The 12,463-nt window shown below is 41.9% G+C and overlaps 1 protein-coding gene across 1 annotated transcript in view; it reads left to right on the top strand.

The window, feature by feature from the left end:
• TNR (tenascin R) overlaps window positions 1-12,463 on the top strand; it is a 104,513-nt gene that overhangs the window by 21,849 nt on the left and 70,201 nt on the right. The window contains exons 6-7 of the mRNA XM_027868539.1: window positions 2,330-2,599; window positions 8,275-8,460. Of these exons, the coding sequence (XP_027724340.1) occupies window positions 2,330-2,599; window positions 8,275-8,460 (456 nt within the window). The remainder of the gene's footprint in view (window positions 1-2,329; window positions 2,600-8,274; window positions 8,461-12,463) is intronic.

Genomic DNA, 12,463 nt, shown 5'->3' with positions numbered 1-12,463 from the left:
CTCTCTGTGCAACATGATCTCATTCTAATAAGGTTAGTTGTTAAAATAAGGTTTTGTGGATTTAAGGTGTTGAAGGACAAAAGTTTCATGTAATAATTTAAGTCTTAATGCTACCATTTTTCTCCCCAAGGATCTCATGTTTACTGTCACTTTAAAACCCCTGTCACAGTAGTCAGAGTAGGAGCTCTGAAGGCGGAGGACCTGAGTTCAAATCCTTCCTCCAGTACTTGTTACCTGGGTGATCTGGAGACAGCCGTTTAAACTCCAAGGGCCTCTGTTTTCTCATCTATAAAATGAGGGGGTTGGACTGAATGACCTTCGAGGTCCCTTCTGCATCTAAAGCTGTAACTCTATGATCATCCCCTTTGAGGCAGATTGGTGGCCAGTATAGATTTCCCACCCCCTCACCCCCATTCCATAAGTGGAGAAAGTGAGGCAGAAGAGGGCAAAGTAGCTCAAAGTAGTGCCTAAGACATTCACATGACTCTTCAGGGGTTGCAAAGTACTTTACACAGTGCATGTGTGAAGAAAACCTAGATCCCTTACTTCCAGGGCTAGAGATGAATGTGATATTTTTAAAAAATAACCTACATATCAGTGATCAATGGGGCTTCACTTCAGGCAGCACCAGCACAAGCTGCCAATTCCCATTTCAGTCAATGGAAGTTGAAACCACTGCAGAGCTTGTCTCAAACCTTAGAGCACAGGTCAAACCCAGCTTCACAGGGTCTCCAAGACTAAACCTACTTGAAGCTAAGGGACTCAGTTCAGCAGGATGCAAGATATGCAGTCCTTCTGGAAGGGGTGTGCTGGTAAATGTTTACCAGCTCTCTGAAAAAAAATGTATGCATGATATGCTTTTGAGTTTAATCTGCATTCTTAATATCTTGTCCATCACTTTCTTAAATTTAAACTATCAACAAAAAATAAATCAAGCCCTTCTTTGTAGCATTTGCCGATTTCAGACGTCTAAATGCTAACACTGTAATCTGCTCTCCTGAGCCCCATTGGACTGATCTCTAACACACCCCTGCCTATAGGATACATTTCATTCTGTAGCCAACCTAAGTAAATCAGTCTACTTCTGAGCTAGCCTAGGGCAGGTCAAACAATAAATCTCAGATTGATTAGGAAATGCTAGTCTCTTTTCTTCCCACTACCCTTCCTATCCTGCCACCCTCCCCCCACTCAATTCAATCCAACTAGAGCAGAATCCCTGGATCTGGATGACTGATGCTAATCTGGAACCAAGTGGTTTATTTTAGGGTAATTCTACATCAGGATGTGTTCTCCCCAATCTGACCTGGTCTAGATGCACTAAAGGGGTCTTGATAACTGCCCTACATATGTAGGGTGAAGACCAAGGACTTGGAAAAGGTGCTGTATATAGCAGTGATGCCTTTCTGGTTTAATAAACACATTCAGACAAGTGAACAACAGACATAGTCCATACTACACCTTTGGAGTAGTAAAGTGTGATGGAGAAGGACCTCTTTCACTGGCTTCCATTTTCCAGCAGGGCGTATTTCATGTCAGCCGGTGCAAAGATCTATCATAGTCCGTTGCCTTCTTCCTGCTTTTAGTTATCATTACTGCTGTGTGAGTCATACAACTGAGCACGGATATTTACTGGTCAGAGCTAAAGTTCCCCTAGGCAGCCAATCTGAAAATCATGGCTGTTTGGATTGGGCCGGCTGCTTCATAGGTATTTCCTCAAGGCTCTTGGAGATGATGAGAGCTAGGCAGAAGTCCAAACAGGTGTGGACATTGCATGGTCCTTTTGTCTTTACTGCTAGGCAGAGACATAATTGGCTAGCTCAAGGTAACAGATGCCCTTTGCTTCCCAAGGTCAGGACATCCAAAGTAACTGCATAGAGAGCTAGAATCCAAGTCAGAAAGACTTGGGTTAAAATCCTGCTCAAGACACTGACTATTTGTGTGACCCTGGGCAAGTTATTTGACCTTTCTTAGACTCAGTCCCTCCTCTATAAAATGAGGGGATTGGAGTTCACAGCCTCTAAGACTGCTTCTAACTCGAATTCTATGATACTATAAATACAAATATCACAACCTAATAGAAACTAGGCTTAGAGAAAGCTGAGTTCTAGTACCAGGTTAATCACATCTCACTGTAAGATCTCAAGCATGTCACCTAACCCTCTCTGGGCCTTACTTTCCCCATCTGTAAAGTATAGGGAGTAACACCTGCCCTCATTCTACCTACCCCATAGGTAGCATGAGGGTACAAAGAGATAACTGGCAGTAATGTTCTTTTACCAAAAGTGTATTCTCCATCTGTTTTTATTCCATCATTCTGTTTCTCACCTAGTCATTGATGGACCCACACAGATCTTAGTTCGAGATGTCTCAGACACCGTGGCCTTCGTGGAATGGACCCCACCTCGAGCCAAAGTTGATTTCATTCTCCTGAAATACGGGCTAGTGGATGGAGAGGGCGGTAGGACCACCTTCAGGTTGCAGCCTCCTCTGAGTCAGTATTCTGTGCAAGCCTTAAGACCCGGCTCCCACTACGAAGTCTCTGTCAGTGCCATTCGAGGGACCAATGAAAGTACTTCCACCATCACTCACTTCATAACAGGTATGGTGATGGATGGGGAGGAAAATTGAGGGAGAAAGGAAAGTAGGACTGCTTGGGGAACACCTGAAAAAAAATAAAGGAGTTATCAGGCCTTTCCTGAAGTACAGGTGCAACCTTGACCCCAAGAAGCAGAAAGTAAGAGGGATGGCAGAACAATGGATCTAGAGATGGAAGGAACTCCAATGGATATCTAGGCCAAACCCTTCATTGTACAAGGAGATTCAATGATTTGCCCAAGAATATACGGGTAGAAGGCACCAGAGCCAGAATATGAACCCAGATCCTACAAATTCAGTGTCAGTCAATGAATATGAAATACCTACTGTGTTCCAGGCACTGTGCTAAGTGCCAGTGATGAACAAAGAGGTCAAAGACAGTCCTTGCCATCAAGAGTTTCACAATCCAATGGGAAAGATAACATGCAAACAAATATGGTCAAGTATGTACAAATAAGCTATTCACATGATAAACAGGAAATAAGAAAGGGAAGACACTAGAATTAAGAGGGGTTGGGTAAGTAAGTCTTCCTATATTTCCACTTGTGACCCCTTTTTGCCCAAGACATTTTTACACAACCGTGGGTATACAGGCATATATAATAGGTATACAAATCAAACAGAGGTCCTTAGGTCATACTAGCAGGGCAAGGAGCCCTGAATCTTAAAATTGTGGGATTTTGACAGGTCAGTGTCCATCTCAGTATCTCTAAGCTAGACTCATACTGCCATCAAGTGCCACGATACTGAGTTGAATTTTAAAAAAAGCAAACAAAAAAAAAACCTAGCTGATTTACCTCTTCTTAGAAAGGAGAATGAATAGACTCTGGAAGATAGGGTGCTGTTGAACCTGAACTTGGTGGTAGAGTTGGAGTTAGGAACATTTCAGTTCAAATCCTGCCTGAGACACTCACTAGCTCTATGATTTGGGGCAAGTAACTTCTACCTGCCTCAGTTTCTTCATCTATCCAAGGAGACTTAATGGCCTCTGCCGTGAGTTCTAGTTCAAAATCTGGGATCCTAGGACCTCTGCCAAAATCCTGTTCTGATGACTCATGGCGCAAAGACGATGAGTTCTAGGGGGCTATGCCAGCAGAGAGTGAGCCTTCTCAGGCTTTACCCAGCTGGAGACACTTCAGATATGGCAATCAGCTGTGTATATCTGTCTTCCCAGGCTAAGCCTAACTATGTTAAGAAGAGGCTCATTGGCAAAAAGTTGGCTAACAAGGGATGGACTTTTTGAGGGCCAAACAACTCATTAAAACGATCTCTTGGGTGTAGAGGCATTGCCCTGTGGGTTGGTGGAGGCGTTCATCATATGGATAAACCTTTTAGTAATTGTGAAGTACTTTCTGAATATGCTGGGCAGCCCCAGTAGAGGATAGAGAACCCAGGACTTAGCTATGTTTACTAGATACAAAACAACAAATTCTTCCCATTGATCTCCCCTCCCTCATTCCCCTCTCCATCCCATCTCCTAAGACCCATAAGAATGATGTCTAGAGAATAGAACCCAGAATGCTGGATTTGAACTCAGAGAAGCTGCTTTGCTATTCTTACCTCTTGGGCAGGTAATTTTATCTCTCTGGGCCTCATCTTACATCTTTGCTCATCTTATAAACAGGGGGAAGGGTCGAGGTAGATGACCTCTAAAGTCCCTTCCAGCTCTAAATCTATAATTCTATGAATAGATCATGCAAATGACATTTCCTCTCTGATTCTTGAATGTCAGCCTTGGCTCCCACCTGCCTTGTCCCATATGGGCAACCCAAGTCTCATGCTCATTTCTTTATTGCAAGATGACATTTGCTTGGAAGGAGGCTTTTCTGTGTGCTGTTCTCAGATAAGGGGTTGAAGAAGCAATGAAGCAGGAGAGAGCTCTCCACCAAGCAACCACATATAAAAGAAAACTCGTGATGTTTAGCCCAAAAAGATGGGGATGGGATTGGCTGGGGGCCCAGGCAAATTCCAATCAGGAGCAATTACATTCTGCTACCTAGAAACTCTTCCGGCAGCCTCCATTCAACACAGCATGGCTTTCTGCTGCCAGTTACACTGTGGACTGGCAGCTGTTAAGCATCTGCTGCTTCATTCCCTCTGCAAGGCCATTCTCCCACTCCTGGAGGGGGTCATGTGGAGAGGAAGGGCAGGACAGTGAGGCGAGGAGCCATTCTGTGGACAGGCAGCATCACAAGGCCTCTGGTTAGTTAGCAGGAGCCAGTCATGTTAAGAGGAGGTAAGGGCCAAGAGCCCTCAGTCATTTCATCGTTCCATTTAAATTCAGATTAGGCAGAGTGCTTTCCCAGGTGATGCTTTCAATGCCCGAGGACAACATCTGTGTAGGCAGTTAAAGCAGAGGCTTTGGGTTCTAGGAGTAACATTGGATCTAGCGGGACCTTAAGAGCTATTGTTTAGAAGGAAAGAGTCCTAGTAGAAGAATGAGTCCCTTCTGTGTGTGTGTGTGTGTGTGTGTGTGTGTGTGTGTGAGAAAGAGAGACAGACAGACAGAGACAGAGACAGAGACACAGAGATAGAGAGAGACAGGCAAAGAGAGAAACAGGGAGACAGACAGAGAGATAGAGACAGACTGAAGGAGATAGACAAAGGGAGAGAAAGACAGAGACAGAAAGAGATAGTCAGAGAGAGATAGGGACAGAGATAAAGTCACACTAAAGTCAGCCAGGTGGTATAGTGGATACAGCATAAGACCTGATCTCAAAAACACCTGAGTTCAAATCCTGCCTCAAGCACTTACTGGCTATGTTACCCTCAGCAAGTCATTTAACTGAGATACATCTCAGTTTCATCTGTAAAATGTGGATTGTCACCTAACTCACAGGGTTGTTGGGAGGATCAAATAAGTAAATATGTGAGAAGCATTTTGCAAACATTGAAGTGTTATATAAACATTGCTATTGCTTTGTACAATTTCTATATTGTATTATTTTATCACCAAACTCAAAATCATATCATCATCATTATTATTAGTATTATCGGAATACCACCTCTTCCAGTGATAACTGATGCCTATAGACTGTAAATGATGGTCATGATTTTGCCCTTGGACACTCATTTGCCAGGTACCTTCATTATAAAGAAGAAGGTTTCATTTCTGCCTGTGAAGAATAATTTTAAAATAAATTTTACTGACATCTTTTGTTTTCTACCTGTTCAGAATTTTCCATAACATCCTTCCTCCTCTTCCCTCTTAAGAGCCATCTCATATAATAGATAATTCTTTTTAAGGAAAAAGAGGAAGAGAATCAACAAAATTAATTGATACATCCAAAAAGTATCAAGTGTGAGTACCACCTCCATGGACTTTCCATCTCTGCAAAGAAATAGTGAGGAGGTTTCTTCTCATTTCTCTTCTTGGAGGCCATGCTTGTTCATTTTTATTTTTCAACATTCACTTTTGATTGTTTTGAAGTGGTTCTTTCTATTTACACTGTTCTTTTTTCTTTTAATATTTTATTTTCCATTTATGTGTAAAAACAATTTTAACCTTCATTTTTTTTACAATTTTGAGTTCCAAATTCTCTCCCACCCTGCCTCTATGCTCCCCTCACTGAGAAGGCAAGCAATTCAATAAAGGTTATACATGTGTAGTCATGAAAAACATATTTCCATATTAGTCATGTTGTGAAAGAAAATATAGACCAAAAGAAAACCCCAAGAAAAATAAAGTTAAAAAAAGTATGCTTTGATCTTCATTGGGATTCTATCAGTTCTTTCTCTGAATATAAATAGCATTTTTCATCATAAGTCCTTCAGAATTATCTTGAATCTTTGTATTGCTGGGAATAGCTAAGTCATTTCCAGTTGATTATTGTGCCATATTGCTGTCACTGTGTACAATGTTCCACTGGTTCTGCTCACTTCACTTTGCATCAGTTCATGTAAGTCTTTCTAGGTTTTCCTGAAAGCATCCTGCTTATTTCTAGTATTACATCACAGTCATATACCACAATTTGTTCAGCCGTCCCCTAATTGATGGGCATTCTATCAATTTCCTATTCTTTGCCAACATAAAAAGAACTGCTATAAATATATTTGGCCCTTCTTCTTTTATCTCTTTGGGATACAGACCCTGTAGTCCTATTGCTGGGTGAAGAGCATATACTGTTTTATAGCCCTTTAGGCATAATTCCAAATTGCTCTCCAGAATGGTTGAATCAGTTCACAATTCCATCTATTTACATTGTTGCAGTTATTGTGTATATTGTTGTCTTGACTCTGAGTACTTCATTTTGCATCAGTTGATTCAAGTCTTTCCATGCTTCTCTATGTTCCTAATATTTGTCATTTCTTACAACATAGTAATATTCCATTATATTCACTTAACTTCAGTTTGTTTAGCCATTCTATCAGGTTATTTTTTTCAAGGCTTCTCACTTTAAGGTACCAAACACAAATCCATATTAGAGATGGAATAATAATTAGCATTTATATAGCACTTGAAGGTTTGCAAAGCATTTTCACATATTTCATTTGATATGAAGGGGCTTTAAGAAATCACCTCTGCCAAATTACCTCTTCATAGCTATATCTCCTCTACTATGTCATAGGCTCATTGATTTAAAGTGGGAAGAGGATTGTAGAGGCAGGAGTGAGTTGGTGATTGTTTAATCACCAAAACCAGAGTTTGGTTTAACAACCAAAGAGTTTGGGGCTCTCCAAAACCACTCCACACACTTTAGTTTAATCTGCATTACAAAATATTTTCTTGATCATTTTCTTATGTCTTGCCAGTCAACATAATAAGTCAAGTCCCAATATATATGTTTGTCAATTTCTGTGATGTAAATGCTCACACTGAAAATTTAACAACCGACTCTGGAGAGCAAGTTAGAGCTGGTATCAGCACATCTCTGCTTAGAAGTAATCTCTTCCAACACTCCTTTAAAGAGAAGGAAAATGAGTCTCAGAAAGATGAAGTGGCTTTGTTCTTAAATAACAAGCCATGGAATGAAGACTCAAACCCTCATCCTCTGAGCCCAGATCTGGTAGTCTCTTCCTTGTAACATCTCTGAGAAGCAATCAACAAACTTTTTTTTAAGGGTTAAGGGTTAAGTAACTTGCCAAGGGTCACACAGCTAGTAAGTGTGAAATGTTTGGTCTGAGACCAGATTTGAACTCAGGTCCTCCTGACTTCAAGGCCAATATTCTATCTGCTGCAACACCTAGCTGCCCCCAAGCACAGAGATATAATCCCCGCCCTCAATGAGTTTACAAGACTTCAGGGAAGGAAGTTCTTACACTACTTCCTGAGGCAGCCTAAATGGATATTTTGGATAAGCTCTCATTGTTAGGACATTTCATTTTTTTTTCTTTCTGCCTCTCTAGCTTCTCCACAACTTCTACCCATTAATCATGGTTCTCTCCTCTAGGGCCAGCAAAACAAACCTAATCTCTCTTTCACATGGTAACCCATCAAATATTGAAAGAAAGCTATCAAGTCCTCTTTCTAATCTCCCTTGCAGGCTAATCATCACCACTCCTTTTGTCTGTATGATAGGGTCTATGGTTCTCTCACCTCTTGGCTGCCCTTCTCCAGGCTGGCTCCAGTCCTGAAAAGGGGTTCCCAAAACCACATATAGAACTCCAGATATGACCAAAAGGCCATAGCCCCATGGAAACATAAAATGATGTTACTATGGTTGTTTTGCTGTTTTGCAGAAATCGATGCCCCCAAGAACTTACGGGTGGGCTCCCGTTCAGCAACCAGCCTCGACCTCGAATGGGACAACAGTGAAGCTGAGGTTCAGGAGTACAAGGTGGTATACAGCACCTTGGCAGGGGAGCAGTACCATGAGCTGATGGCTCTTAAGAACTCCGGCCCTACCACCAGAGCCACCCTCACCAGTGAGTAATGTCTTCCCTGCCTCTGAAACTCTTCACTCCCTAGTGACATCACTGGGCTCTATGTTGGTCATTGGCTGCCCAAAGGTTCCCTAAAATTAGCTAGCTCTTCCTGTGTAGAGCATGCATTCAGGTCAACCCAGGGCTTTCAATGTTTTCAAAGGATGAGTAAGATTAATGCCAGGATTTATATGAGCTTATTGTATAATTTGCTCATTTGATTGGGAACAAGTCATACCTCTCAGAAGATGTATCCATTAGTATTGGTGCTGGAGGCGTTGTTTTGTTGTTCTTTTTTTTTTCCATCAATACATTTCCTATCCCATTTGGGGGGCATTTTTGTGTATGGTGACAATTGCTAAGTTTACTTACTCTCTTTTCACAGTATTTGTTGGGGATGGAGGATGGGCAAGAGAGTAATTGGTGTGGTGGATAGGGAATGAAAAGCTGGGTAAGAGGGTTATAAACAATGGAAAGTGTATACAGATGATTATGGCATAGATTTAGAGCTGGAAAGGACCTCAAAGAGCTAGTCCAACTAGTCCATATAGTCCAACCCCTTCATTTCACAAATGAGGAAACTTGGACCCAGGGAGGTTAAGTCATTTGCTTAAAGACACACAGGTAGTATGTGTCAGAAGTGGAATTTGAATACAGATACCCTGACTTCAGAGTTGGTATTCTTTTCACTCTACTGTGGTTCCTAGATCCTCTCTCATCTCACGTGTCTTACTGTGACGAGTAAGAAAGCCAGGACTGCTGAACTGTGGGGACAACAAAGCAGTAGCTATGAGTGATAGCCCTTAGGACAACCCTTGTCTTTCTCTCCACCTCCCCCCACCCTCAGCCATCTTTTAAAGGCAAATAGATGGCAGCTGGGTCTAGACTCAGGAAGACCTGAGTTCAAACGTAACCTAAGACATTTACTAACTGAGACCCTGGGCAAGTCACTTAACCTCTGTTTGCCTCAGTTTCCTCAACTGTAAAATGAGGATAACAGCACCTCACCTATCTTATAAGGTTGTTGTGAGGACAAAGTACCTGGCACATGGTAGGCACCATATAAATGCTTATTTCCTTTCCTTTCCCCACTCCCACCACTATCCCCCTCCCATTGCTTGAAAACCGCAGACAAAATCAAAGAGAATCCTAATCTCTGTATTGGTGTGTGTAAGTCTAGCCTTCCTTAGGACTGTTGCTAAGTGACTCCATTGAAAGGAGTTAAAAGCCAGGGAAGAATATTTTATCATGGCCCCAGGTGTCTTTTGTTTGTGGCTTTCCTCATGCATTTCTGTGTTACTCTCCAATGTATATATGACTAAGGGAGTCTCCTGTCAGGATCTACTACAAACTGCTTAGGATTATAGGCACAGAAAACAGAAGGGCTCAATAGTCAATCTGTGTCACCAAGTCCATGCCATAGTACTCCTGATAACACCCACTTAGCCAGGGAATCTGTGCCTTTTTGTGTGTCTTGGATCTCTGTGGTAGTCTGGTGAAGCCTATGGACCTCTTCTCAAAAGAATGTTTTTAAATGCATAAAATAAAATATATAGAATTACAATGGAAACCAAATGTCAGTGCAAATAAGGGTGTAGGGTTTTGTTTTGTTTCCCTTTCCAAATTCATAGATCCACTAAAGATGCCTTGGGGGGGCCTTGGACCCCAGATGAAGAAGCTCTACTCTAACTCATTCCTTATTCTTTCAGGAATATTTGTATCAGAGGTTGTGATAATTTTAACACTCCCCGATAAGTGCCTGTGTAGCCTAGTCTAGTGCCCACCCTGATGTTGCAGGAAAAAGAAGGCAAAAGGAGAAGGGGATGGCAGAGAATAAGATGGGTAGATAGTGTCATGGAAACAACGAACATGAACTTGGACAGACTTCAAGAGACAATGGAGGATAGAAGGGCCTGGCATGCTATGGTCCAAGGGGTCACGAATAGTCGGACATAACTGAAGGACCAAACAACATCGAAATGCCCACCTCTAATAATCTGACCAGCTCATGCCTGGTTTCCATTTCCCAAAGAGAAACACAGATTAATGAAGCCCTCTGCTGTCCTGGAAAAACACAGAAAAGTGTTTGGAAAAGTACCATGAAAAAGTACTATTCTCTAGATCTAGACCAAAACGGGAATGTTTCATGGGAAATCCACCAACTCAGTCAACCAGACAACGGGAAGCAGAACCCCAACTTTGCCACTGAAGAGTACCCATGTCATACAGACCTACAAGCACCCCAACAGGGAAGCCTGCCAATGTTTTCAGACCATAATAACCTGCCTACCTTAAGTTGAGGCAAGTGGCCAAAACCAGCGCACCAGCATCAAGGCATCCCTGCCTCCATGGTGAGAGTAGGAAGGAATAGAAAGTGGAGTGAGAAGGGATAAGGGGAGTCAATTGATGAGAACTTGCCCCATCTCTCTAAGTAAAACTATTTCTCTTCTTTCTTTTTGCCTCTGTTGCCTTTTATGCTTTCTCTGCCCCATCATGTTCCACCAGCCACTTCCAATGAGCATGCTTGAACTGGGGCTTGGATCCCACCAGGTTATTCCGTTTTCTTCCTGCATCTCTAGTACTGTGTCTCTGTTGTCATCCAGGCATCACAAACAAATAAATACAATGTATGAGAGTGAAGATGGAAGGAGAGTACTCCTACCTGGCGTGTTTCGTCAATAGCCTTGATATGTCACAAAGCAGAAAAGATTAAACATTAAGGGTAAGGATGGGGAGAGGACTAACAAGATATTGTGTCCTTGTCTCATCTACCTTGGATGCATTAGCTATTGAACTAGTGTGGCAAAGGAGAAAAGGCACTGGCTATGGAGTAAGAGATCCCAGGTTCAAATCCTGACTCTGCAATTTACTCCAATTTACTGCATAAATTGGGCAAGTAACTTATCCTCTTTGGTCCTTAGCTCCCTCATCTATAAAATGAGGGAGTTGGATTTGATAAGCTCTAAGGTCCCTTCCAAATCAAGATCTACAATTCAAAGACAATCCTCTCTGACACATCTAGGTCTTCCCTACTCCAACATTCTGTCCGCCATGCCATGCTTCCTCAGTAGAGTTTCTATTTCCTGCTGGATTAAAAAAAAATAAACTTTTTTAAAAGAAATCATGGAATACTGCAAGGAGCACTGAACTAACTAAGAGTTAGGAGATGTGAATTTTAGCCTCAGCTCTGCCATGAATGTGCCCTTTGACATTGGACAAATCACTTCCCTCCTTCAGACCATGGTTTCCATGTCTGTAAAATGAAGCGTATGTCCAAAATGGCTTCTGACTTCTCTTCCAGCTCTAATATCCTATCACATCATGGTGAGTGACAGAAAACATGCAGCTGTGTTATCTGATGGGTGAGACACTTTGAATGGCAGAAGTGAACCAGAGACTGCCAACAGACTTGCAAAGATTGACTTAGCTAGACTCTATGCCTTGGCATCCTCCAAAAGCATTTGCTGGCTTAGTAGACAAGACGGCAGCGAGTGTACAACATAAACAAGGATAGGAAAATCAAAGCCATTTTCCTTTGAGTTGAAATCTCCCCCATGACCTTGCCAAATGAGGCCAGTTTAAATAAATACAATAAATGTTTTCCCCAGACAGACACACTCCTGAAGAAAAGAGAGGAGACCTAAAGATATGCTGACCAAGCAAGTTAACAGGAGTAAATTAAACACAAAGGAAATAGACTAGCTGTCTTAAGTGGCTTTTGTGGATAGTTGGAGACATTCAGAAAAAAGTAAGTTAAACAAGAGACTCCTAGAATTGGTGCTGGAGGATACGTGTTTTAAAAACAATTCATCATTGCATGGAGCCTCATGGTGATTTGACATGAATGAGATTTCAAGGATTGTGACTATTTGAGAAAGGAGATGTTTAAGTCCAATAATGAACAACGTAGGAAAGTGGCCGAACAAACCTCTAGTTATCCACCCCCAATTCAGAGAAGCAAAATATTTTGCAAACCTTAAAGTATTCTGAAATGAGTCATTATTAT

Source organism: Vombatus ursinus, unplaced genomic scaffold, assembly GCF_900497805.2.
Source record: "Vombatus ursinus unplaced genomic scaffold, bare-nosed wombat genome assembly UNPS02014789.1, whole genome shotgun sequence".
Taxonomy (NCBI): domain Eukaryota; kingdom Metazoa; phylum Chordata; class Mammalia; order Diprotodontia; family Vombatidae; genus Vombatus; species Vombatus ursinus.
This window is presented reverse-complemented; position numbering and strand designations above follow the sequence as displayed.